This window comes from Mchenga conophoros, linkage group LG20 (genome assembly GCF_057382185.1).
Source record: "Mchenga conophoros isolate Kocher_MC1m ecotype Shallow Benthic linkage group LG20, M_conophoros_male_GT1.1, whole genome shotgun sequence".
NCBI classification, from domain to species: Eukaryota; Metazoa; Chordata; class Actinopteri; order Cichliformes; family Cichlidae; genus Mchenga; species Mchenga conophoros.
Window position 1 is genome coordinate 13,707,691 of NC_140545.1, and position 27,183 is coordinate 13,734,873.

Here is a 27,183-nt window from a genome sequence, read left to right on the forward strand (position 1 = left end):
AAAGTATATAAAGTTTAATGCGAATGTACTTTTTTCTGCCTGCCTTTTTTTTTTTTTACAACAGTGGGATGACACTTCTTCATTTTCATACAATACACAATACTGCGACAAGTATAACTACATTACATTAACTCAAAAAACCTCATCATGGCCAAATTGTCCTGTTGTCCCTGAATGCAGCATTGATGTGGGAGAGTACGCATGAGGAGAAGGGGGGTGTGACGTCATGGCAAGGGTGCCCGGTCTCCAGTTTGGCGGAGGAGAAGTTTGTGTAGCTTCGACAAACTCTACACACCACAGGCGGGGGTAGCAAATAGAGCTAAGAAGAAACAGGACTGTTAATAACTTTTGGGGGGACTGTAATATCAACATGACATTATTTCCAATGTTATCTAAAGTGCCATTATAATTAATATTGTTGTTCTTGTTGTTTTTTTTTTTTTAAGTAGCGACCAGAGCGAAGTGGATTTATATCCTTGACGTTACAATTAACGGGTTTTATTACTGCGCTGTTGTTTCTCTCTGGTTGGGCGTTTGCTTCCCGTAATTAATGAATAGGTCCATATCGCTTTCAAGTGTCTCGTATCTGCCATCGGGCGGTCTCGCATGAACTGCGTAGAGGCAGCGAAGAGGGGGGGTCGGAGGCTCCGTCAGCAGAGCCGGGCTTCAGGATGAAGATGCCTCGGGGAGGACGCCTGTTTCTGGCGACGTGCCTCGGCTCGCTGTTCGTTCTCGTGCTGTACTTTCAGAGCATCACTAAACCAGGTAAGCCCACACATATATATTCCACTCACTGGGGAAACAGTGAGTGGGGTACTATTTAACGAACATTTTTTTTAAATGTATTTAGATACGGCAAATAAAACTGTGTTCGATATATTGTGTGGTTATCACAAGGAAGGAGAAAGCAGAGGGTCCGCACTTTATTGACGTTAGCTAAGCTAGCTCTTCTTCTCATTCGCTGTCGTGGAAAATATACGCTGGTGTAACGAGTGAAAGAAACTACAGATAATTAGGCACACACACTGGATTTAGGGTTTAGGGCAAGTGAATGACTAATTAATAGCGAGGAAAATACAAGTTATAAAGCTCTTCGTGCTTTTTGGTCTTGTGGTCTTGCTAGAGTCTGCATCCTTTGCAGTCAATTTTGCAAAACTGTGAAGTTTTAACGGTGGCATAATGAAGCGTGAATAAGCTCACATGGAAAAGGTGTAAGGGTTTGAAAGCCCTCTGCCTTTGGAGAGAGAACCCCCCCCCCACACACACACACACACACACGCACACACAATTATACATACATACATACACACACATATTCCTCCACCGTGACTCTACTCTCCTCCTTTTACCTCTACTCTCCTCTGCCTTTGTTTGCTGGGCAGCACAGAGAAAAAGGACTGCAGACATCCAGGGTGAGGAGTAGGGGGGTGAAAGAGATGTCCAGATGATGGATTTGTGCCTTGCCATGCATACTGAAGTGAAGCAGCACATGCGCTTAGAGAAGAGGAAGAACAAATATTTAAATTGGTTTGTCAAGGAGAGAAAAAGCAGCAGAGCACAGAAACCAGACAAATCAGCTGTAAGCGATATTTTTGTGCAAGAGGATTTTCCATCAGTCGGTGTGGGGATTTTTTGTTTTTTGTTTTTGTTGAACAGTATCCAGGGTAACACTGCACGTATTAAGGAAATGGCAAAAGAAATAATCACATGCACCCCCTGAATATCAAAAAACACACACCTGAAACAAAAAACAAAAAAGCTTGAAATCACATTTTATGGCTTTCAGTAGCAGACACACAGACCACATGTTGCCAACTCCACAAGCAGCACACTAAAGCACTTTCATTGACCTCCCCCTTCCATCTACAGATTATATACCCTTACTGGTTGACCCATTGAGGCTTGGCTGCATTAGAACCCGCTAGTAGCAAATGAAAACCACATGAAAAGCAGGTTGCAGCCACAATAAAGAAGACTAATTAACTGGATGTCAGCAGAACATCTACTGAGCGTGAATTTAAAAACCGAGATCCAAGCGTTGTTTAATTTACCTTTTTCTGAAATGAAACAGGGCACAATCTTTAGCATCTTTAGATACTTTTCAGCCTACTCCCTTTAGATATTCATAAGGTATTGCATTTTTCCATAGTTCAGATCTGTGGTTCGATCCAGAACTCGTTCCATAAGCCCTGGTGTCACGAAGGATTTTGTGATGAGTAACCTTAAAGAACTGTTTTTCCTGCAGATGCTTAAGTAGAGAAAAAAATGGATTTAAGACCTGAAAACGTGATGATTAACACAAATGTTGCAGACAGTTAATGGGATTTCCATTGTGGCTTTGGTACAGTTACACTGACCATAAAGTCGTGTGTCATGGTGTCCTGGATCATCCCCGTGATTTCTGACAGATCAGTTAATAGTTTTATCTTTGTGCTGGTTTCCATTTCAGTTCCTTGTCTGTGTATAGTTGTTTTTTTGTTTCAGTATGTGCTTGGTCTCCCTTTCAGTGTACAGCGTATGCCTGTTAAAAATGAAGGTTAGTTCCCTATAGGGATTTTCCACTGGTACCTTCTCGGCTTGACATAAAGCAGCTCAACTCAACATTTTCCATTACTATCAAGTACCACCTAATGTGTGTGTGTGTACCACCTAATGTGTGTGTGTGTTGTTGTTATAGCAACATGGTCAAAATACCAGTGATGTCATTTGTATGTGACACGAATGCCAAAACAATGGAGGACGTCGAGGTGAAGGTACCTGCTGCTCATTGGTGGCGTTTTGTCAGACTTTGATTTTTGTGAAGGACATGCCCTCATCATCACTGACTTTAATCATTGATTGAGACTAGCTAATCAGTGGCACGCATTCTGTTGATGTCACATTTTCATATCTGCTCAGATCACTTGGATCCCCAGTTGAGCACTACTAACAAAGTGCCTGTTACCAGGTACTACCAGCTCATGGAGAATGCTTAAAAGTTGAGTCGCGTCGAGTTAAGCTGACCTCAGCCAACCCTTCTTTCCTTAGTCCCCCCCCCCCCACCTTGTTACCTTGAATAAGTTTATCTGTGCCTTACTGTCCTTCTCAGTTGTGTAGGTGTTTAGTCTGCGTTAGGTTATCATTGTACTTCTTCTTTTTAAGTTTCTCTACTTGTGAATGTAGAGTTTTTTTGACAACGTCACGGTTACAAAAATCTGGACTTCAGATGTGTAGCAGCGGGTTGGGAAACAGCTTAAATATGTTAGCAGCTTTGCCCCGTAGTTAATTTGCCATGTTTCAAAGTTGTTCTGTTTTGTGACTTAATAATATGTATCGAAGAACAGATTTATTGGGAGTTCAACTGTGTGAAAATGTTGGATAATTGAGGTAAGACAGCAGAAGAAACACAAACAATTGTAAACAGCTAACAGAAAGCTAACTGAGTTTATCTGTACTGAAGCACAAAGTAACATACACCCAGTACTAGGGTTTAAAAGAATCAGTACTCATGTATTAATAGTAATTTGATACTAAAATGAATATTCAATTACGATATTAAATTGCAACCACTGCAGGCAGACTTGCACATGGCTTCTTTTTTCATTAACAGCTGAAGTAATTAACGTTCATGTACTGCAGGGGGAATTTAGAGAGGTAAAGCTTCCATTTTAGCAGGTTAAGCAAGCTTAACCTGGCCACACGTTAACATTAGCAGTTTATTAGCAATTACCTGTTAGCCACATTAGCCATCTGTTATCATTAAAGTAGGGGCTAGCAGTGTGTGAGTCGCAGATAGGATATTGAGCAGTGGCAGATACACTGGCCAGCCACTTGGCTGTTTGGGAGCAATAGAGTTCTGAGTGTGGAGAACTAATCCGAGCAAATAAAGAGTGAAATTGAGAATAGAGCAGTAGAATCGGATGGTTTCAGGTTTGAAGAGCAGAGCTGAGGATGTAAAGAGCTGAAAACTGAGGTTGAGCAGTGTGAACGCTGGATGCCGGGAGATGTGGACAAAATGATAAACTTTAACTCTTCTGTTTTTACAATAATTTCTTTGAATTTATTTATTATTTTGTTCAAGTTCAAGGTTCTTTATTTGTCACATGCATAGTTATACAAGTATAACACACAGTGAAATGTAGCCTGACACGCTCCTCGACATGTGCAAAAATTGGGGGGGGGGGGGGGGGGGGTGTAGAGGAAGAACATTATATATATATATATATATATACATACATATAGTATATACACTGGGTGAATGTGCAGTAGTAGCAGCAAGCAGGTGAATTCTGTGCATTAATATGAATAGACATCTGACTATTTTACAGGATAGACAATATAAACATATTTAAAATTAAAGGAATTGAAATGTACATTGTGCCTTGGTTTAGAGTGTCTGGAAGAGTCCTGTCTCAGTCAATTATAGATGATGTGAGCGGGCGGGTGTGTGTGTTTAGGGCATGGATGGCTTGGGGATAGAAGCTCCTCTTGAGTCTCTCTGTCCTTGCCCGGAAGATGCGGAACCTTCTACCAGATTGCAGAAGTTGGAACAGTTTGTTGCCAGGATGGGACGGGTCCTTCAGTATCTGCGCTGCTCTAGTCCGGCATCTCCTGGTGTAGGTGTCCTGAAGAGGGGGGAGAGCAATCCTGCAGCAGCGTTCTGCTGTACGGATCACTCTCTGGAGAGCTTTTTGGTCCTTCACACAGCTGTTCCCAAACCACGATGTCATGTTCTGTGTGAGGATGCTCTCCACAGCGCCTGTATAGAAAATCCTGAGGATCTTTGGAGAGACCCTGAACTTCCTCAGTTGTCGTAGGTGATGCAGGCGCTGCCTAGCCTTTTTGGTCTGGACCTGAATGTGGGCAGCCCATGTCAGGTCTGAGGAGATGTGGACACCAAGATACTTGAAGGACTGCACCCTCTCCACTGGAGCTCCATTGATGATGATGGGCTTGTAGTCTCTGTGCTGACCCCTTCTGAAGTCCACCACCAGCTCCTTGGTCTTGCTGACGTTCAGCTGGAGGTGGTTGTCCTGGCACCATGATGCCAGATTCTTCACTTCATCCATGTAGGCCGCCTCATCGTTGTTGGAGATGGCACCCAACACCACTGTGTCGTCAGCAAACTTCACAATGGTGTTGGAGCCGTGGGTGGCCACACAGTCTGAAGTGTAGAGGGAGTAGAGCAGTGGCGAGAGGACACATCCCTGAGGTGCTCCTGTGTTGATGGTGATGCTGTTGGAGAAGCACCTGCCCACCCTCACCACCTGAGTTCTGCCAGTGAGGAAGTCCAACACCCATGCACACAGACGGCTGTTAAGTCCCAGATCCCTCAGCTTTGTGAACAGTCTGCAGGGCACTATTGTGTTAAACGCTGAACTGTAATCAATTGTAGCCAGCTATGACGTCAATTTTAAAATGCAGGTAGTGAGCGGTTCAGCCTTTTACAGTATGCGCTATGTTTTATTTATTTATTTTTTAAAGCTTCTTCGTTTTAACATTACTAATTCCATAATTAATCAAAGGTTCATTTGTAACTTGTCTATAATGCTCTTCTTCTCCAGTCAAAAAACCTATTTAGATGTGTTAATACATTTTACACTAGTGGTAGGCGGATCGATCCAAATATCGATTTTATAGACACCAAGTCGTCATCAGTATCGGATCGTTACTAGCCTGGTGAGATTGATTCTTTAAGTTCTGCTCTTATTTGCAATGCTGTGCTTTCGGCAAAGACGAAACAGCCTGGTCGCCGGACTCGCCGCTCCTGTGTCAGCGCAGGAGCGGCTGTGAGGAACCTTGGGGTCACTTTTATTAAAGTATTTGGGGTATTTGCTACAGCTGTGTAAAATACAATGCAGGTGCTTTTCTTTGTCCAGGTTTTATTTGTTTGATGTTTGAAAGTTCTTGAAAAGATGCAGTTTGTCTGGCTGTTTGACATGTAACATTCTGAAATGGTAGCTGCTGTGTGATACCTTGGAATGAATTCTTTTGCAGAAATAAATCAATAAATCACCAATAATAGAGCAAAAGTGGGATGTCAGTCAGGAAACAAACCACACAACCAACAAGGAGCTTCTGTATTTAGCCTCACTATTTTTGCGTTTTCCCTTCGTTTTTGGAGCAGCTGATAACAGCACAGCTCTGAAAACACTTGCAGGCATGCGTTTTAACGTGAGACAATATGCCATTGATTATTATATAGATTATAGTTTTTAGTTGTAATGGTATATGATAACGATAATGGTATATGATTATAGACTTTCAACTTGTTTTCAGCTGGTTCTAAACAAAATTCTGGACCATAGCCACAGGAAATGCATTTACACACCAGGAGCATTTAACACACATTTTGACGAGATACTTAGTCTTAGATATTCTTTCTTGTATTTGACATCTGGATGTCCCCATCTGATTGTGATATCAGTGACAACAATGTGATCGGCTAGTAGAGCAGGGCGATATCACCAAAAATATTTATCACGATATACATTTGAAAATTTGCGATGACGATATAACTGACGATATAATTGACACTAGACAAAATACTTTACAATCCACAACTTTATTAGTACAAAAAAAACCCATCAATGTATTTTCACTTAAACAAGCAGCTGTTTTTTATGTGCATTAAAGTTATATAAAAATGTAACAGTGCAAATGTAAATTCCTTGCAGACAGTTTAACCAAAAGGCATTTCCAGTGGAAACTGGCCGACATATCCTCAGCATAACCATGTTTAATATCCACAAAACTTAAAAAGAGGTTATACACACACAATACGGTAATATTATGTTGAAGCACAGTACGTATCACTCCGCGAGGCTCCTGCCTATGATAGCCGTAATGCTCCAACAATCCATCAAGCGGTGCGGCTTCGTAGCTTAGCAAAGTCGTACTAAAACATTTGACAGATTTCGAGCACCGTGTACCACATAAAATCGGATTATAAGGGGCACTGTCGATTTTCAGAAAAATCAAAGGATTGATTTTAAGTGTGCCGTATTTTCCAAAAAACACGGTAATAACGACGGCCCGCTAGCATGGTCTACCAAAAATAGTGCTTTGGTGTATCTGACGGACGAAAGCTAAACCAGTTCCACACCACTGAAGTTGCAGCATTTTTACAAACCAATTCTGGTTCATCCGTTTCATTCAACGATCCACTTTCGCTCTTCTCATTCTCTGTCGCCGCCATGCTTTTTCCACCATGTGCGTATGAAAACAAAGGTACTGCGCATGCATGTTTTACCCATATTCTATCGCAATATTTAATTTTCTTATTGTTGCCCAACATTATTCACCGGATATTACCGTGAACGGTATGATATGGCCCAGCCCCATCGGCTAGTGACAAGATGATCGGATGGAGCACAGCGGCACCCATCAGCAGCGGCGTGCCTAAATTAGCTGGGGAGTTGTCTTAGCCTGTAGGAAGCTAACAGCAAAGTTTCATTTTGGAGGAATTTCTCCCTGACTTGATCACCACGTTCTGTTTGCTGAAGTGTTTAATTTAACCAAAAACTGAGATCAAATGAGTTCTGATAATGATGCTTGATCTTGATGGTCTCACTATTCTTATGTTGTTTGTTTGCAGGTTTTTAGTTTGCTTACATAACCTGTTGCCACCAACTTAACTAACATTGTTTCACTACATCTGTCTCTGTGAGGTCCCCTCCACATGTGGCATGTGTGAGAGGAGAGGTGAAATGAGGTGTACTCAGAACAAAGAAAAAAAACAAGATGAAAAAAGAAAATGAAAGTAAAAGGCAGCCAGTCTAACAGAGTTGCGAAAAGACTATTTGTAATATATTTGTTGTTGTCCTTTTGTCATTTATTATCTTATTAATAAATTCAAGTTCCAGAAATTGATGCTGTCGGATTTATTTGCTTTTCTAGTTTTATTAAATTAGGAAATTAATTTTTAAGTCGAGTCTGATGCTGCCTTACACACAAAAGACTGATTCATTTATCACAGCAAAAGGCAGATACATTTGTTACCTTAAGCCAAGGTTATCATATCAAACCAAAGCTGGATCTGGATGGTGCCCTAATAAAACCAAGACTTACAAGTGACAGACTTCCTTGTGGGAGTAACCAGGTCTTAGCTGCAGTGGAAATCACTTCCAATAATAGTGTGACTGTTGGTGAAGGATTGGGTAATCAGTGTCAAACAGTGTGGACAGTTGTGTGTGGTTGGTGTTACTTCACTGTGGTGTTTTCGTCACATTAACAGCCTTTTGAATTCTGTAACACTTTGCCATCCCAGTACAAAAATAATACTTGATCTCTACAGCTGCATACAAGATTATTGTCAGGTCTGAGCGATATGGATAAAAGTCATCTTTTTTTTTTTGTCATTTCAGTCAGTACTATACATTTGTATCATGATGAAGATTGAATCACTAAAATCACTACATCTGACAAACCTGAAGCTTCATTTTTGACTCCTAAGTGGGATTAGGAAAATATAAGGTGAATCTTGGTTTAAATATTTTCTATCAGAAGCTGAACATGATAAATGTACTATAACACTGGACAAGAAAATGTAAATAAATACCATGGGTACGTATAATGAACTAAAATCTAAATTCTGGCAAATTCTGGCAAAAACTTAAATTATTACAAAAACTGCCTGTGAACTGCTGTCAAACTGTTTTAAATTGTTGGGAAATAATCCCACAAATTAAAAAACATTGATAATTTTCTGCAGTATCCTCAGGACAATTTCCATAAGGTGAACATAAACCAAAGTGACATATTTGCTGAATTCTCCATGGGAGAATCTACTAGAGATGGCACGATACCACTTTTTTATGTCCGATACCGATACCGATATCATAAATTTGGATATCTGCCGATACCGATATGAATCCGATATAGTGTTTTTTAATCAACAAAACTGTTTTTTAAAATATCTTGCTGCATTTTGCAAGTCTGCAAGTTCATACTCAAGTTTAAAACAACAACTACACTAAAGCTATTCTGTTATACCTGTATACAAAAAAAATATTTCATAGTTCAGCAATACTGATCAATCTAATAAACTTAAACCTACACCATCCTCCCTATTCTGGTATTTTAAAGAGTACTTAGCGTAAATATTAAGCAACCTAACTAATAGGGTTCCAACTCCCAGCAACAACAAAAATAAATAAATAAAAAATAGGGAACCACCCCTCACGCTCCACCTCATGATGCTTAATCGACGTAATCAACCTTAATTTGATGCAGTGTGAAAAAAAATGCACAGAAATCAATTATTTTTCAAGAAATATTAAATAGATTCAACATCTTTCTTCAACAAAATTGCAGACTGCACAGATGGTACCTTCCCAAAGGAAAATGTACTATAGCTTACTAGGGTATATATATTAGACTTAATAGTCACTATATACAGTAATTGACTTCTATTCATTTTACATCAAATTAAAACTTTGGGTGTCAGATAATTATTTATTAAAAGCTAGACATTTTAAATGAGAATAAGAAAGAAAAGTATGTCTTTGTGCCCCCTTTTCCCAGTTAATGCCCTATCGGCCCCCCTGGCTAAACTTTGCTAGATCCGCCCCTGCACAGTTACCAGCGTCAGCTATGTCAGCTATGTAGAAAAAGATCCTGGTGTAGAAAGTAATATTAAATAAATTGTAACAACAGCTTATCAAGCTTAAACGTGCTGCTGTTGTTCAGCCGCTGGTTTGCTCTTTCTGGCGCAAAGTGGACCAAAAACAAACAAGAGAGACTCACGACAGAAAAGCCGATCAGCTGATCATTAGCAGTTTCACGATTGAAGTAGCAGCCGGAGAGCGAGAGGCAGTCGCTCGTTAAGCTTAACGTGGGAATGCTTTACAAACATTCAGAGATGGACTTACACACTTGCTTTACTTCTCTCGGGATAACTTTGTCGGAGATGAAATGCCGGGTTGCTAGCGAAGCTCCAAATGCTATCCAGACCACCGACAGGTCCCGCATGCCACAGCTGCTCTATCGCGTGATGCATACTGCTCCGACGTTCTGAGGCGAGTTACGGCGTGTTGCAAGTTTTGTGAGGTGCTTTCGTGATATTTAATGGATCGGATTACATTTTTTATTTTTCTCCGATATCCGATCCAGTAATTTAGGTCAGTATCGGACCGATACCGATACGTAATATCGGATCGGTCCATCTCTAGAATCTACTGAGGGCTCATGAAAGGCAGTATAGTCTCATTGAAGTGGGCGGTGACACTCATGCATGGGTCAGTTGTGTGACTTGTACATTATCTAAACACTCAAAGTCCTCATCAGGTTCCTTTTGATCCCCTGGGGTGTAATGTTCGATAACACTATGGCTAGAGTTTTCGTTCACATTCTCAGTTGTCATTTTGTCTTTTGTCTCGCTCACACTCCTGATGAACCAGTATGCAGCAGCCCAAACATTAGCACATTTGCTGCTGCCGACTGCTCCTCCAGTGCTCTGTCTTGTGTTTGTAAACCCAAAGACTTATTTCCAACTCTGTTCCAACCACATGACTCAAGAAAGTACAGTACAGTAGTCCCAGCAGCGACAGGAAGCATGGTGCATATAATTGTTGTGGTTCTATTGTCTGACTTCCTAAAACAACACCCTCGGTTGGGAGTTTAAGAAAGTAACACAAAGTCCTGTCCAGAGTGGTCTTATGAACTCATTTGCCCAAGTCATGTCATGTGTTACGCCATTAAATGCTCACTTAGTTAGGAATTTGACTGAAATGAGATTGTGATGTATATTACAAGAGGCTTAGTGTTGATGTTATGACTGACCCTTTGACATCAATGAATATATTGTGTGTCTAATTCTTGATCAGCAGTGAACTATGGTCAGGCAGTTTAGATTGACAACATACAGTGTCCATGCAGCCACTGCAGGGGGATGCTTGGACAACCAGGTGATTAATGTGAAGGGACACAAAATTTAATATGATATAATTTTTAAAGAAAATAAGCAATATTTAAGATACTTACTCTAGATTGCATTGGGTTGGCCTCTAGTAAAACTGTTAGGAACCTTGGGGTCACTTTTAGAAACATCCTCTCTCAGAGTGATGCTTGTTCCTACATTCATTACTTTGCTATTGTTATCAGGTTGGTCTAAAAGTTTCTGAAAAAGCCTTCAGTTGATCCAGAATGGAGCAGTGAGAGTACAGACAGGGAGTAGAAAGAGATCATATATCTCATATTTCTTCTCTTCATTGACTCCCTGTTGAATCCAGAATTGAATTTGAATTACTTGTGCTAACATACACGGTCTGGAATATCACTCAGTGAGCAATCTCACCAAGATCTGTTAGGCAGAGGAAGTCTATATTCATCATTCCACTTTAAAGTGTGAACAGTAAATTGGTTTGATTGGTTCCAGAAGCAACATTACCATTCCCACTTACATTTTACTGTTAGCTCTCCCCCAAAAGTCAAACAAAAAGATTTGTGACACTGTTGAAATTTCCCTGACGTAACCTGTTTCCACCCGGTCTTTTTGATCAAACACATCACTGTTTGTACAAGAATAGAATTGAATCTTTTGCCACTCGTTCTTCTTTCATGTGGCTGCTCTGACCCAGCTGAGCTGCCTCAGTATCACTATGCGAGTGTCCTTTGAGCATCTAAACATGTGTGTTGTCAAACCAGGAGCACATGTGTCACCTTTAAAAGTGCTTTGAACTGCTTCTGTCGCTGCGCTAATTTAAAAGGTTTTGTGCTCTTTCAGTTTGACACAGGAAACCATTTTCTTTCATCAGCATAAAATTTACAGTTTGGTCCAATTAAAAGATGCAAAGCATCATTTTGTGTGGCCAAGTCAGTCGTCCTGCCATAGTTAATATAGGGTTTTGATTTTTTGTCATGGGATTTGCTAGAATCATCATTTCTGAACATGAATATTTTCTCCGCTCACGGTGCTGTTTGCTCTGTGTTCACCCTCGCCGGTTTTATTCCACTTCATTTGCTGGACAGCTGTATGCAACTTTGCCTGCTGTAGGGTGGTAAAGCCTCTGTGTCTGTGTTCCCTAGCTATGGGAAACAATAGCAAACTGTCTGCTCAACAGTGATGTGCCCGTGGCATCTGAACAATATGAGCTGTTCTGATTTACGTTTTAAGTCTGGAGTGGACTGTTATAGCTGCCACCACACACAGGAAACTGAATTCACCGAATGCGAAAAAGCAAACTGTCAGCCATGACTGACAGAGTTTTGAAGGCTGTTTTGACAGCCATCATTGATGCCAAATCCTCTCTGGGTCTTGTGACAGTGATGGATTCCACATCAAAGCTCTAAACAGCATCATCAGGGCCCACTCTGTCATCTCACCCATGCACAGACTGTGGGGATTGTTTTTCACCTAAACATATTGTAGACAACCACTGTAAACCTTTGTCATTAAACACATATACAGACACAATCTTTGCATATCTATTCATACATGTAGCTTAATCAAATAAACTAAGTACACTCTTCATTTGCATGTGTGCACACCGCCACTTATCACTAGCCACTGACACTGATAACAGTGCAGCTGCTGTGACGCAACAAGTGATGTCTTTAAGGTCTCCAACAGAGCCAACAGCTCATTAGAGAGCACATCACACCATGTGCTACACCTGTTGGCAGTTTGTGCTGTGTTAGTATTGTAATGTAAAAGGTGTTAATATGGTTAATAAGGCTAGTGTCTTAAGTACATAAAGATGAAGTTATTTATAGTCAGCTTAAACTACATTGGTGCCATGTTTTTAGCTTTTTAGCGCTGATGTGTTTGTAACATTTAGATCTGTGTAAGAGACCGGAGTGCACTGGTCACATTGCAGAGGTTCACACAGGATTGGATTCTGTTTGTGGCAGCAGTGCGTGTACCCAAACTTTAAATTATGTTTTTTATGAACTGTTCGAGTTCATAAAAAACACAATGTCATCTTAGCGTCTGAACATTTTCTCAACAGTTGCATCAGGAGACAGAAAATTAGTTCAAACTGGAGCTGTACTGAAGTATGCCTGACTTGACATGACTGACATGTTTTACACAACTGTGCTACTCTGTAATTATGAATCAGACGTGTTCAGCTTCTTCTTGTGTAAGAATACTGACAAAGCCGAGCTGACGGTTGCTGGAGTTGGATGTCGAACGATGTGAGGTTTCACTGAAATTACTGGAACGTAAAAAAGACTTTTGAATGAACCGTGCTGAAACGCAGATGGGCAGAGGTGTAGAAACAATAAAGGCAGATGCATCGACAGACTGTTAGCTGCAGTGATGTCTCAGATAGATCAGTTCATTACATGCTACATGTTGTTTCAGAGAAGATAAATTTCAAGCGAACCTCAAGTCTGACATCAGATTTTTCAGGTTTTTCAGGTGAAAAAGGATGTGATGACTTACAGGAACTGGTTAGTCAGTGCATCTGCTGAATGTTTGTAAGAGGTGTGCAAGTAAAAGTAAGAAGAATAAGAGTAAAATGGAAAGCGGCTGCCAGCTCGCTAGTGTCACTTAGTGTAAAACTACCAGATCTAGTTTGTGTAATCACCAACATCTGCAGTCTGTAGCACATGAATGTTGTGACACCGTGAATCGGACTCTGCCTGGTGACACGTTAGTCTTGATAATGCTGTAGTCTTTCCTGCCTTTGTCAGCTGCTGGTGAGCCAGACTTTTATTTACTTCACATAAAATACATTACATTTCCTCTTTCTTACAGCTCATGGAAACTAATAAAGATAGGCCTTCTTTTGAAGTGCAATTAAGCTGAATTATACACCCATGCAGTACAAGTGATGCAGCATAATTTTCTGTGCCTTGTATGCATTATGATCATAGAGGTGAAGAGGTTTCCAAAAGAGGAAGCAGCTTCTTTGCCAGTAAAGCAGGGTTGTGATTTGCCTTTGTAGAGTGGGGACAAAACTGCCATTATTCCAAGTCCCACAAGGGCTTTTTGCATGTAATGAGACTGGGGCCTCTTCTGCTCCTCTTCAGCTATGGGTATGTTGTCACTTCCTGATATGAGAGGAAGTGGTGGTTTTCTGGTGGAGTGTGATAGAACACTCTACACACACATACACATAAAAAAAGAAAAAAAGAAACTAAGCTTCACAATGATCAGAGCATAGTAACCACAGATGTATTCGTGGTCATGTGATGTATTATAAAATATCAAAAAAGTTGGCCTGATAGAGGAATTTGTGATTGAACAATTTAGAGCGGACCGTATACACCCATATTTAGAAGTTATGCAAGTAAAGTGTGTGTCATGTTGACTACAAACTTGACTTAGATATTGCAACTGTGCTTATCAGCTGCAAACCACAAAAACAAACTAATGTATTGAGGGAAATGATATTTTTTGGCTGCACAGATAGCAGTGACCGGGGTTTATCTGTTCACATCAATTTGGCAGTCAGTGAATATTAAGAGTCTGTCTTAATAATAGAAAAAGAATAAAGAAACAAATGCGTCCTTGGCACAAAGAGGAAATAAATAACAGCCCGAGTCCTGTGTTTGACAGGCTGGTGAATAGATTTCTGGGATCCACAATGATTTATACAACATGTCACGATTATCCATCGAGTAGCTCTTTAAACATTACACACTGACTGACTGACTCACAGCCTGTAGTCCAGCTAAAAGTTTTATAATTTGATATTCAAATATCTGACATTTCCAGTTCTGCCATGATAGTGATACCTTGACTGTGGATATCTGCTAAGTGTGTTTTTCTGAGTAGATATGTGAGCAGTGATCTAATACTAGTGTTAAACTATAATAGCTATGCTCCTTGCTCTGAGACCAGTAATCATTCAGGTGTGTGTAAGGCAGCGTCAGAGTCCACTGAATGTTGATTGCCTAGCATTTTTAAATAAATACAAAATTATTATAAAAAGGTGATCTAAAAAAGGTGATATAAAAGGTCATGTGTGTTTTATTAAAATAATAAAACACATATTAACATTATTTAACTGAGTTATTTGCTGTTGTCTCACTTCAGCACAGTGTGAAGTGGGTTTTTAGTTTCCACATCCACGAGTCCACTTGGGCTTGTGTGACATAAATTTCATCATCAGACAGTGACTGTGTCTGTGTCAGCAACAGAGTGTAGGCTTGAGAGTGCCTATTGCATACTACTGCCATTTATGGCCATGCTAGTTTCCCCTTTCCCTGCTTTCAGTCTCACTGAGTGCATCTCCTCAGACACTTGTGTCATGTATTGAGTGGAGCTGATGATCCAGTTGTTGACATTGGATTGTGGCCTATATTTGCCATTTCCTGAGCTTTCCTCGTGACTTTGGCATGGATAGAAAACCCAAACATTTCATGTCCATGTAGCGTTTATGCTCAAAACAGACAGTAAACTATTAACAAACCCTCCACAAGTGTCTCTTGACCTACTTTCCAGCTTCCTGAGGAAGTGTCCTGGGTTTGCTGAAGGCTTATCTCCTTAATAATCGTGGACCTGTGCTGTAGACTGAGGGCTCACATGCCTTATGTATTTTAATTATAAATCTCTCGAAGTTGCTGTCTTATTTTAAAGCCTTAGTGTTTCACATCTACAGGATGCCACTTTGCAGTTAGTGTGACTTTTAGCCTGAGTGCTGACAAAAAACATCTTTACTGGTTTAGACAAAATCATATCAGAAATGACATGTTCTTTCTTTTGGCCTGGTGTGGATTTTCGTTATGTATCCAGTGAGTCCAGGAAGACTTGATGTCTATCTGTGCGTGTTGCTGATGATGTGGCACAGATTACCCAGAGGAAGTGGAGGATTTTGATGGTTCATGTGAGCTCACGCAGAGAGGCTGTGGCCCAGGCAGAGGTTGTGTCTCCACAGCCTCTGCCTGCCTTGAGCTGAGATACGCCGTCTTCTTGTTGTGTGAGTGCACATTACACATTTGCTCTGTCACCATTTGTTCTCCTTTTTGTGTTTGCTTCTTCCTCAAAATGGAAGGAAGCAGTTATGATTTACAGCTTCGTGTCAATCTGGAACATGTGACAGTGTTTTTGTCAGACCAGAATGCACAGCTGATGGGTTTTTAAACATTTCAGAACAGCAGGGGTTCAATTTTATTTGTTTGATGTAGTTCAGTAGAAAAGAAGAGACACAGTAGGAGGGAAATGGCCTCCGTCTCCATCTGGATTCCATACTTACAGCCTAGCCATTCACCTTGCTGGTTAATATTCTTTCCATATGATGGTATGGAGACACCCCTCCCCCCAAAATGCTAAACTGCATAAAGCACACTTCCCACATCTACTTACCTCTGTCTTACTCTGGCGTTGTGCCTGATATAAAGCAGCCCTCTGCATCATTTAGCCATATGTGCAAAACAAATTTCTGTTCTCACTTTAGTGCCATTAGCTGCAGACCTAAACACTAACACTGTGTTTGCAGGGAGGGGGGGTGGAGGGTGGCATAGAGGAATGGAAGAAGAAGACAGATGTGTTTACAGAGGCTGAAGAAGGAGGAAGGGCACAAGTATCTAGACTCTCGCAGATCGTCCAGGTCAGCCTAACACCATTCGCGTCCACAGCTAACTGTTGTGTGTGTTTGTGAGCAGGTAAAGGTCTTCTTAAAGCAAAGAGAGGCTAAAAGAGATGTGTTAATAATGTAGGTGTTGGAGTTTTATAGAATCTACAGTATAAATGAATGGTGGGAGATCACATCATGACTGAACGGGACCAGCAGATGGGTGGAAAGTTGGCTCTGTCCGTAACTCCATTTGGACATCTTTACAGCGAAATTTAAACTTGTGCAAATATATGAGATGCTGTTTCTCATTAGTCACCTACATGCAGACTGAATTTTGAAAAAATAACAGTGAAGTGGTTACACTTAAATCAGTGGTTGTGGATATATGACACACCATGCAGCAGACTTGCTGCAGAACAACTCTGATCCATCAGAATGAATGCAGGACCTCTGGAGGTGTCCTGTGGTGCAGAGCGGGTCCTGTGGGTTATGGGGCAGGACCTTCATGGATTGGGTTTGTTCCAGTGCATTTATCAGAGCGGTGTATGGTGAGTTTGGAGTTTATAATCAAAGGCTTTGGCATTTTTTCTAGGCTTCATTGCTTATTTGGACAATTTTTGTTGCGTGGTGGAGCTAGGAGAGACCACAGCCTTGGGGAGTGTTAAGCAACATTAATGCACTTTTCAGTACTCATAGCCGTTAATGCTTTGAAGCGCTCACTGCTTTGTCCTCCTTTGTGACTCTGCAGAGGCAGAAATGAACGTCCTCCATTAAAATTCAGTCAGGAAATACTTTACTCAGATCACCCAAACGAGAGCTTTCACAGGTTGTTTCCACATACACTTCTACACAGTCATTCTTTGTTTTGCACCCAAATGAGTTTCCCCAATGCTGAATATTATTTAGTGCAGGTTTAAGGCACCACTGAATTACTGTCACTTTTCAGACCTGGGAGCAGAGACACTCTGGAGTATGTGATCAGCGAGATGATCAGTTTTGTCCACTTCACGTCTCAGAGGTTTCAGTGTCCATTTTAGTAAAACATGTTTGTTGTTTAAAAGCAGAAGCTGGTTTGAAGGCTGTCACCAGACCAGGGAAAAGCAGGACAAGTCCGCTGCAGACACTTTATAATGGAGACCAGGTGAGAACAATGGCACATATTGTCCCACCACACACACAATCGCACACACATAGTGTGACTTGAGGGCTACAGCTAGTAGGTAGCAAGTTTCACTTTCACTGTACAGACTGTACCAACTGCAACATCTAAAGCTCAGTACTTAACACACTGTAGTATTAAACATAATGCAAAATGAACACTTAGGCTCAGGCTTCCAGTCTCTGACGAGATGCTGCATTTAGTTAAATCACTTTAAATTTGTATCAAGCTGCTTATTAACATTCAAACATTCAAAAATCCTTGAAGGAGTTAAACTCTGTACTGACAGCTGGCCTTCAGCAGTTTTTAAAAGGCTTTTGTTGAAAGTTGTTTGTGCCTCTTTTTCTCTCTCTGCATCGTCCTCATCACAAGCAGCTGGAGCTGTTGGCAGCTCACAAGTCCCTCCAAGGCCGCAGGGAGCTGCTGGAGCAGGCATGTCTGAGCCACACGAGGAAGCGCCGCGTGCTCTCGCCCGAGGATCTCAAACACCTCATTGTTGACGACATGCATGGCCTTATTTACTGCTATGTACCCAAGGTTGGTAAGCACGTACAGATGAAATGAAAGAGGTTTGAGAGAATGTGAGCGGATTGGATGATGATAGAGGGAGACAGGTGCATGTTTTTATTTCACAGGTGTTTCCTTTTCTGACTTGCAGGTAGCCTGCACTAACTGGAAGCGTGTCCTCATGGTCCTCACCAGCGACGGCCGCTACACCGACCCCCTCGCCATCCCCGCTAATGAGGCCCACGTCGCAGGTAACCTCCGCACGCTTTCGGAGTTCTCGGTCGCGGAGATCAACCAGCGCCTTCGCAGCTACCTCAAGTTCATCTTTGTGCGGGAGCCCTTTGAGCGGCTGGTGTCAGCCTACAGAAACAAATTCACGCGCAGGTACAACACTGCCTTCCACAAACGCTACGGAACTAAAATCATCCGCCGGCACAGGCCCAACGCCAAGCCGGAAGCCCTCGAGAAAGGAGATGATGTGACTTTCCCTGAGTTTGTCCAGTATCTTGTGGACCCTCGGACGCAACGGGAGGAACCTTTCAACGAGCACTGGGAGCGGGTGCACTCCCTCTGCCACCCCTGCCTGATCCACTACGACGTGGTGGGGAAATACGAGACTCTGGAGCCCGATGCTCAGGCCGTGCTCAGATTGGCCGGAGTGGAGGGGATGCTTCAATTTCCAACGTCCGGCAAGACGACCAGGACAGACGGCCACATGGCGGGGCGTTACTTTAAGCACATCAGTCCTTTCTTTCAGAAAAAACTGTTCAATCTGTATCGCATGGACTTCATGCTCTTCAACTACTCCACACCAGAGTATCTCAGGACTTGATGAGCATCACTTGTCCTTTCAGGCACTTTTGTGTCGCTCCCTGCCTCGGAGTGGTCCACCACAAGCAGAGACTTGACACTGGGACTCTCCAAGGAAAACAGTTAACGGCTGTGGAGAGTGACTGGATTTTCTGGTTTCAGTAAGTGAAACTAAAAACTGCCTAAGAAGACAGATGGTGTGTGTGCTGTGATCTACTGAGTGAGGATGGAGTTTGTCTTTAGCACAGCAGACTGCAGGTGACACATCATCTCTTTACAAACAGATCCTTTTTGTGTTTGTTGCAATTTCTTGCCAAAGTTTTGCTTCATCAAAATTAGCAAGCCTTGCTTTGACTTTAGTTTGAGTGTTGTAGAGCTGGTGAAATGTGCCTCATCAGCATTTTTCTGCAGCTCTCGCTACAGATTTCTTTTCTTTGTTTTTGCATCTTCTGAGAGGTAGTGAGCCAGAAATGAAACTTGAGAAGAGCAGGTTCTCTTCTCACAGGTAAATGTGCTGACTGTGAAACTGAGCACAGTGTTGCCGTCTCTTAGGAAGGCTTTTATTTATGTCAGTATTTATTGTTTTGGAGAGCAAGGATGTCGGGCTCATTTTTTTTTCCCAGAGGAAATGATTTTCTTTTCTTAAAGAACAAAAAGCTTTTCCCTTTCAGAGTCAATATCTTTTTGCCATGTCAGCTTTTGCACATTAACCGATGCTATACCAGGAAACCGTCAGAGCGTACCACATCAGCCTCCTGCTTTAAAACTGCACAAATCTCGCAGCTCTCGTTCACACCGGCTCCCACAGATCCCAGAGTGATTTCCAGTCGTAGACGCTCCCTCATTCCAGTAAAAGTGTGTTGCCGTCCCTCATCTATCATGTGCCTGTATTTAGCTCTGAGCAGGTAGGCTGAACAAACAACCACATAGCTGTGGTCAGGGCTGCGTCCAGCCCAGGACTAGCCCTGGTCAGAGCTCCCCTTGTTGGGCTGTAGGCAAGCACACCAAGGTTTAATCCAACTACGGTCACCGAACAGGCCTCGTTCAGTAAATATGATCAATACACTGTTTGACCTTCATTAACTCTTTGAAGACAAAATATGCATTTAAGATGGACTTGAAATATTTGCCAAAGATAAAAATAACTTGTTTAAAATTCATATTACCTCAGATATTTCCTTGCAAGCACTATAAGTGAGAGACAGTTTGTATACCCATACATATCTTTTTATATCCCAGCGTCCACTTAAATTATAGGAAGATTAGATTATGCTTTAAAAATAACTCCCAAAGGCATTTCAAGGTGCCTTTAACCAACAATAATTGGGCACAAGATAAGAGATTTGGATCTCTCTTAGACGAATAAACTGAAATCAAACCAAACAGTGCTTTGATTCCTTACAATAATCTGAATATCTCAGTGCTACAGTTTATCAAGATTAAGAGCTGGGATTACTTAGTCTTTGTAGATATTTGAGACATGATCTCAAAACAACAGATGCGAACGTTTCCATAAAAAACACACCCACAGTTTGCTCAGTGTACACTGAAGCTTTGGCTGTTTATTCTTATCTGCACATCCTTCTGTTTCTTTTATAAAGTATGTTTAATTTAGTCAGACACGTGCCAACCTTTATTATTTTCCTGTAATTACGCTTTGAAAAGTGCAATATTAGTACGTGTTAAAAGTTGTCTTTATTCAAGCCTTAATTTTGTGCCATATTTTATTTTTCTATTCCAGCCATGGATTACAGGGTGTTCCTTTCCAATGCTTTCCTGCATAGCAGTTTGTAATTTAAGTCGTAATTTGTAAGAAGCTGCAACTTGGCAAAACCTGATTACACACTTTATTTTTTTCTTCTGTTTTATGATCTACTGCACAAAATGTATGTTTCACCTTTTAATTTAGAATCTGCTAAGTTTTCATCTCAGATGCCCTGACGCTGCTGTGTGGGACACAGCTAGCCAAAGAAAACCATTTTCTGTAGAAATGTTCTTTGAGTCAGATCTTTGTCATGGTGAGTCATTGTGAAACGGCAAACAGAGCACAATCTGAAAGAATCTCTCATGCAATTGTGACACCAAGCTGTGAATCTGATAACTGAAGTGCACTTGCTGATGTGATAGTGAATGACTGGTTACCTTGAAGTTTTAAAAAAAATATAAACCCACAATGACAGCGCTGTGTGTGTCTGCTTTATTATTATGACAGTTGTCCTATAGTTGAACGCCATTTGAACACAGCTGTGCAGAAACTATATTTTGTGTGGTTTTTTTGCAACTCGTGCAAAAATCACTGTTCGTGCATTCTTTACACTTTCAGCAGTAGGAATAGTAAAACTGCCCCAAACTTTAAAAACCATACACATGCTGGAGTAGCAGGACTTTTTTTTTTTTCTTATTTGTATGATAATGCCACAGACAATCGGAAATTAGTCTGTTAGTTTTTTATTAAAATAGAACTGTTCATAGCCACAAAGTCACATTAACACTCACCAACAATTTTGCTTTAATCTCCAGACACATAAGACAGCACAGTGTAGGTATGGAAGCTTGAAGAACTGAACACAGCAAGATTAGAAAATAAAGGCGCTTTAAAAAGGCCCTAACGTCATAACGTGGCAGTGTCAACACTGAAGTACAGTACAAGCTCTGACAAAGGTAAAGGAAAAGACAAAGAACTGTTGCAACATTTAAATACAGATTGTTTTGGTTTTTTTAACATTGAGATGCTTGTAGACGAGATTTTAGTTACAACATGGTTGACATTTTTGCTTTCAAGGCAACTTCAGACTACTAATAAAACACAGTGCAAGTTTGCAGTCAGATGTTTTTGTTCCAGTTGCACTCCATACTGTCCAGTAGGGCTGGATGATACACTAAAAAAAGAAATGAATAAAATAGAGGTTTGCTTTCTTGCAAAAAGCTAGATGCAAAGACTGACCACTCTCAATTAAAAGCCATTTAGCAGTGAGCTAAGTTGAGCTAATAGCTAGCAGGTATATTATATTAGCAGTTAATGTTCGTTTTCATTGTTTATAACTTGTAGATTTTTAGGCCTCACTCACACAAGCCTAGAGACTAGTGGACAACCCTGTCTTCCCAGTTTCACTACCACCTGTCGAATAGTTTTTAAAAGTCAGCATCTTCTGGACAATTTGCTGAAGACCGCAGCAATCTGCTCGTGACTAAAGCAATTTCAAGGAGGTTTTTGGTGCAGTACCATATATCTTTCTGCAATCATTTTCATGCTAGTGACTGCACACAATACAGAGAAACCAGTTGCCAGTCGAATGCACGCTGCCCTGGTCTCTAGGCCCTTATGAAATGAGCTGAGCAAGCAACCTCACAGTGACTTCTCACAGCAATTCACAACTGATCAGAGAATACATGTTTGGTTGTTGCCAGATGGTTGCAGACTGTGTGACTAGGTCCTTAGGTTATGTTAGTGCTAAGATAAATAGTTATCACTCTAAAGTTTAAAGCAAACAAGTATTTAGCTATCTTTAACAATTAGCTAAACTGCTACCATTGCTTCACTTTAAAGGTTTAGCTGTAATTAGCAGGTGCTAGCTTACCTAAGCCAGTTAAACGTATTCTATACCTTACACATATAGCTCTATTGAGCTATACATATAAGTATAGCTCAATAGGGAGCTATACAAGCATAAAGTTATGCTAGTTTTAAGGTACAGAGTGTTTCACTATTTAAAGTTCATATTACGGTGATTGCCTTTGACATAGATAAATAGTTATTTTTTTCCATTTTACAGTTTAAGCATTTAACTGGGATAAAAGGCAGCACTGTGATCAAGTTATCGCCATCACTAGAACTTGGGTCCATGTTTATAAAATTACCAAATTAAATGCTCAAGTAATGTTCCCATGTTTTTATCTGTGATTGTTCTCTTTAAACCATTTGGTGTAGTGGTCTGCAGGTATGCGAGACTCCACTTTGGATCAGAGCATTTTGTAGTTACAGGGTGACCCTCAAGTGAGGCCCCATGCAAATACCCTCTAATTTGTTATAACCTGGCAGACATCACGCCACCTATGGTAGACTACAAGAACATCATTTTATATGTCGTCCATGTGAACATGAATGAAGCGGGGGGACTACTACAACAACTCTGGCTTTACCAGCAACATCCATTTATTGGCCTTCTTATCCAAATATTTTACTCTTTTACATTTTTAGAAATGGCAGTTGAAAATAATAATTTATTAAAACACTAAACTTTTCCTTTTAACAGTTTTAAATTAAATGTGCGTCTAATTTGGATCACTGTCAAAAATTCAAACAGCAGACAATCCACAGTCAAACAAACATAATAGTCTAAAGAACTAATTTCCTAAAACTGTCATATTAACCTTAATCGTTATGCGAATGACAAATTTTAAATTATATCATCCAGCCCCTTCACCCACACTGGTTACGACTCACTTGTGTGCTGGTACAACACAATCTTAGCTGTGGTCTAAAATCTCACAGTATCACAGTTAATACACTAATCTCAGATGACTAACCTGGAATTCAAGTAGTACACGTCTATTGTTCTTATGCACCTAGTGCTTAACAGTGTTACAATAAAAGCTTTTAGCAAAGACCTATTAACACTGCAGTACCTCACATAAATGTTCACTGAGAAGACAGGTTGTTGACAGAAACACATTTATGTCTGAGGTTTACTCGAAAAGTGCATGCACGTGAAAAATGAGAAACTCTCCTTGTGTTTAATGAGTGCATGTACACACACATTCGTGTTTCAGTGTTATTTTGAAACATCATGTAAACTCAAACAGAAAGACAAGGACATAGTTTGGGCCAGTCTGATTTAGTCACCCAAATGCTGTCATGAACTTTTACCGATTCTATCTTTTATGTTTTATTGAACATTTGAATGTGCAAAGTCTGAATATAAAGCAGCTTAAACATGAATTTAACTGTTACGTGAATTAAAAAAGGGCACAGTGAACACAGGCAGAATGTGACACCAGATGCAAATTATACCAGCGTGGATTAAACGTGTCCACAAGAGTGGGATATTTCTGAACTCTGCTATTTTGGGGTTTTAAGACAAGACAAAGAAAATCAAGGATATCAAGACAGACTATGACCAAGAACTGGGGTTAAAGGTAAGTTTTGGATTTGGTCAAGAGCTGAGCTAAAACCTTAAAGTCCAATATGTGCAAAGACTTTCCATAACAGACAAAATAAGTATGCACTCACTGCTGTAATGATGAGGTCTTCTGGTTCTGAAAAAAATCACTATGAATAGTAAGGCTTTGTTGACCCTCCATTAAAGGGATGTAATATCAAGTAGTGAGAGAATTCCAGAGGCAGCTGTCTGGTTTTTTTAAAATCATCAAGTGGCAGCACAAAGTTCACAACTATCAAAATATTGCAGAACGCTTTCTGAACATTGAGATCGTGACGCACAAGGTGAGAGGTGCACACACATTTTCACACTTCAGTGTTTAGAAACACATTTTTAACAATTTCTAGTATGATGTGAAATCTGAACAACAATCTCCTTTCTCGTAATCATTAGCTTATTGACCTAATGTGCACGCTAATGATACTGTACATTTATCTAGTGAATGTCCAACAAGAAGCTCTACATAATCTGAACATTAGATATTCAGGAGAGCGCTGTGCATCGTGGACAAGAGAAAAAAAAGATTTACAGATGTCAAACATTTAACAGTTATTATTTCTGTCCGTCCATCTGTCTCAGTATCTCAACATTATAAATCTGCACAAAGACTGGTGTCTATTTTGATTGTTAGAATCCTTATAAAGTACATTCTGTGGATTATGATAGAGATAAGAAGATTATCATGAGAACATTCCCCATTATTTTATATTCCAGTTAGTGCAGCAGTCCCCAACCTTTTTGGTGCCACGGACCCGTTTAGTGTCAGACAAGGTTTTCACGGATCGGCCTTTAAGGTGTCGCGGATAAATACAACAAAATAAAATAATATGACCAAGACAAAAACCGTGGTATTTTGTAAGTATAATAATAAACGCGAATTCACTGTGTAATTGTGTAACTTTATTAGCAGCATCCTTCTGAAATGGGCCAACAACATTGAGAGTAACATCCTCTTCTCTGCCCCTTAATGCTCTCTGGTCGCTATGGTAACGCATAAATATTTCTTTGAAAATAAGTCTCACAATTAAAACATGGGAAAAGACCCAGGGACACTGAGTTAACGATACATTTCACACCTGAGCCTCAACTCACGTGGCCCGTACCGAACGATTCCAGTCGGTGGCCCGGGGGTTGGGGACTGCTGAGTTAGTGTATGACATATGTCATTTATACGGTGACATATATCATCTTCTCCATCCTCCAAAATCAATGCATAGTGCAGTGCACCCAAAGACGGGCTGCTTTAAGTCTGTTCTATCCCTTAGATTTAAAAAGACAAAACAAAACCTTGCTGTCATGCCACTATGATAAGTTGCTACATATTCCACGCAGGGTAACCACATAAGGACCAAGAAACAGAGGAATCATAGTCAACATTAATTCAAAATGAAGGACATCATTTTGGCTAGGCAAAAAAAAAAAAGATTGATTGGTTGCTAGGCTTAAAGTGGATGTGTCCAAGCAGAATAACCTATCCAGATGAATGGATGTAAATGGGTGGATGTCACCAGTGCTGTACCTCCCATCAGTGTAAAGGTTTGAATTGTGACAAATACGGATTTCTCAGGCGCAGTGGGAAAGATCCAAAAATGCTTTATTGTCCAATCAAAAGCATTTTTGTTAATGTAACAAAAATCGGGTTCAATACGATGGTGGCAGGCTAAGAGTTCAGTTCTTAATGGAAAAAAAAATCAGTTTATAGACCCAGGCTTTGAACCACTGACACGCAGCGGAAACAGAGAGCCAGGAAACCAGTGCCGAGCAGGTCTCCCAGGGCAGTCAGGTACGGGATGGAGAAGTTGTCAGGGTCCAGACTCCGTCTCCACATCAAACGGACAATTAGGTCAGCAACATAAAGGAGGATAGCCACCTGAAGAGAGAAGACAACTGGGCTGTGAGTGTCAAAATGAGTACTTGTAAAGTTAGCTTCTTTTCTAACTATTAGCTGCCAGTAATGGACAAATAATCTAATGATATACATGATTTAAACAGCTAAAAGGAAAAGATGGGCGGTTGAAAGTATGGCTAAAGGAATGAAGTTGGTGAATGTAATGGCCCAACTGTCGAAACTGAAAGACCTGTTGTAACAGTATAGTAATATTTAGCAACTGAAAATAAAATGATGGGGAATTTGAATAGTTTTCTAAAGGTTGTCTGTGAAGGTTCTCAGTCATCCAGGTCAGTCTAAGGAGCTTGGAAAGAAAAGCTTCTTGAAGAATTTAAAGAAGTCCAGAGGCTTTTCTTAGACTTTTCTAAAGGTTAAGGGAAAGTTGTAAAAATGGCTAATAGTTAAAGTATGGTTAAATCTGTCCCTAAAACAATGGTTGAAATGAGGAAATGTCAGCGAATAGTAAAGCAAATGATTTAAATAGTAACTGTAACATTATTAAGATTAAGAGAATAAACAATGGTTCAAGTATTAAATGTTAGCTCAAGCTGTTGGACAAAAAAAAATGGTTTGAGGTAATTAAATGAGATTTTTAACTGCACATCATCAACTGCTGGAACAGAAAGTAACTGAATAATCAGTTAGTGATCCAGTTGCCTAGGTGGTCCTCTAAACCATTTACTATCAAGTTATATGCCAATCAGTGCTTCCCTGGAACTTGTGAAAAGTGTATCCCAGGTCCTGATCACTTCCCATCACTAACGCTTATGTCATGCGTAGTTCCTTTTAGTTGCCCAATGTCATTCTCCATCTGTGGTCTCTGTTTGGCGCTTTGCTTCTAGTTCAGATGCAGCTTACAGTTTTTTCTGATTGCTTAAGCACATTTTTTGTAACTATTGGCTAATTTTGCAAAACTCTTCACACAAATAAGAAAACCTGTCACCCAATAATCAAAACATTGTAGTTCTCTTGCAAAAGCAAACACAGCTAGATTAACTCTTCACACCTTCGTAAAAATGGTGTTTCCGTATCAAACAGTACACACAAGCCATCATCTACTAAGCACACAATGCGCCAACTGCACACTGATGGTATGAATATAAAACACATCTGGCTTTTGCTTTCTCTGTGCACAAGGTAGGCTATGTCAGTTTGAGCTCATACTTCTGTCATAGATCCATAAGCATAGAGGGATCCAAACTTCAAGTACTGGTG

General features: G+C 40.5%; 2 protein-coding genes across 5 annotated transcripts in view; one reads left to right on the forward strand and one right to left on the reverse strand.

Moving 5' to 3' along the window:
• The first annotated feature begins 205 nt into the window (after positions 1-205).
• On the forward strand, positions 206-21,365 carry LOC146550497 (carbohydrate sulfotransferase 11-like). 4 transcript variants are annotated; one of them, XM_085259055.1, is made up of 4 exons: positions 206-765; positions 17,507-17,586; positions 17,977-18,141; positions 18,263-21,365. In XM_085259055.1, the coding sequence occupies exons 1-4, from the start codon at positions 672-674 to the stop codon at positions 18,941-18,943; spliced, it is 1,020 nt and encodes a 339-aa protein (XP_085115181.1). In that variant the 5' UTR covers positions 206-671; the 3' UTR covers positions 18,944-21,365. The 4 variants fall into 4 exon arrangements, with proteins under 4 accessions (XP_085115181.1, XP_085115184.1, XP_085115183.1 ...); XM_085259058.1 differs by having other exon boundaries at positions 17,980-18,141; XM_085259057.1 differs by having other exon boundaries at positions 208-765; positions 17,510-17,586.
• LOC146550498 (solute carrier family 41 member 1-like) overlaps positions 21,058-27,183 on the reverse strand; it is a 39,620-nt gene continuing 33,494 nt past the window's right edge. The window contains exon 11 of the mRNA XM_085259054.1: positions 21,058-25,950. Coding sequence (XP_085115180.1) covers positions 25,777-25,950 — 174 coding nt within the window. The 3' untranslated portion in view covers positions 21,058-25,776. The remainder of the gene's footprint in view (positions 25,951-27,183) is intronic.

Excerpts from the sequence above, each read along its gene's own strand:
- LOC146550497 (XM_085259055.1), top strand. The coding sequence starts at position 672 with ATGAAGATGCCTCGGGGAGGACGCCTGTTTCTGGCGACGTGCCTCGGC. Across the intron at positions 766-17,506 it reads TCAGAGCATCACTAAACCAG|CAGAAGCTGGTTTGAAGGCT; the intron begins GTAAGCCCACAC and ends GTTGTTTAAAAG. Across the intron at positions 17,587-17,976 it reads CACTTTATAATGGAGACCAG|CAGCTGGAGCTGTTGGCAGC; the intron begins GTGAGAACAATG and ends CCTCATCACAAG.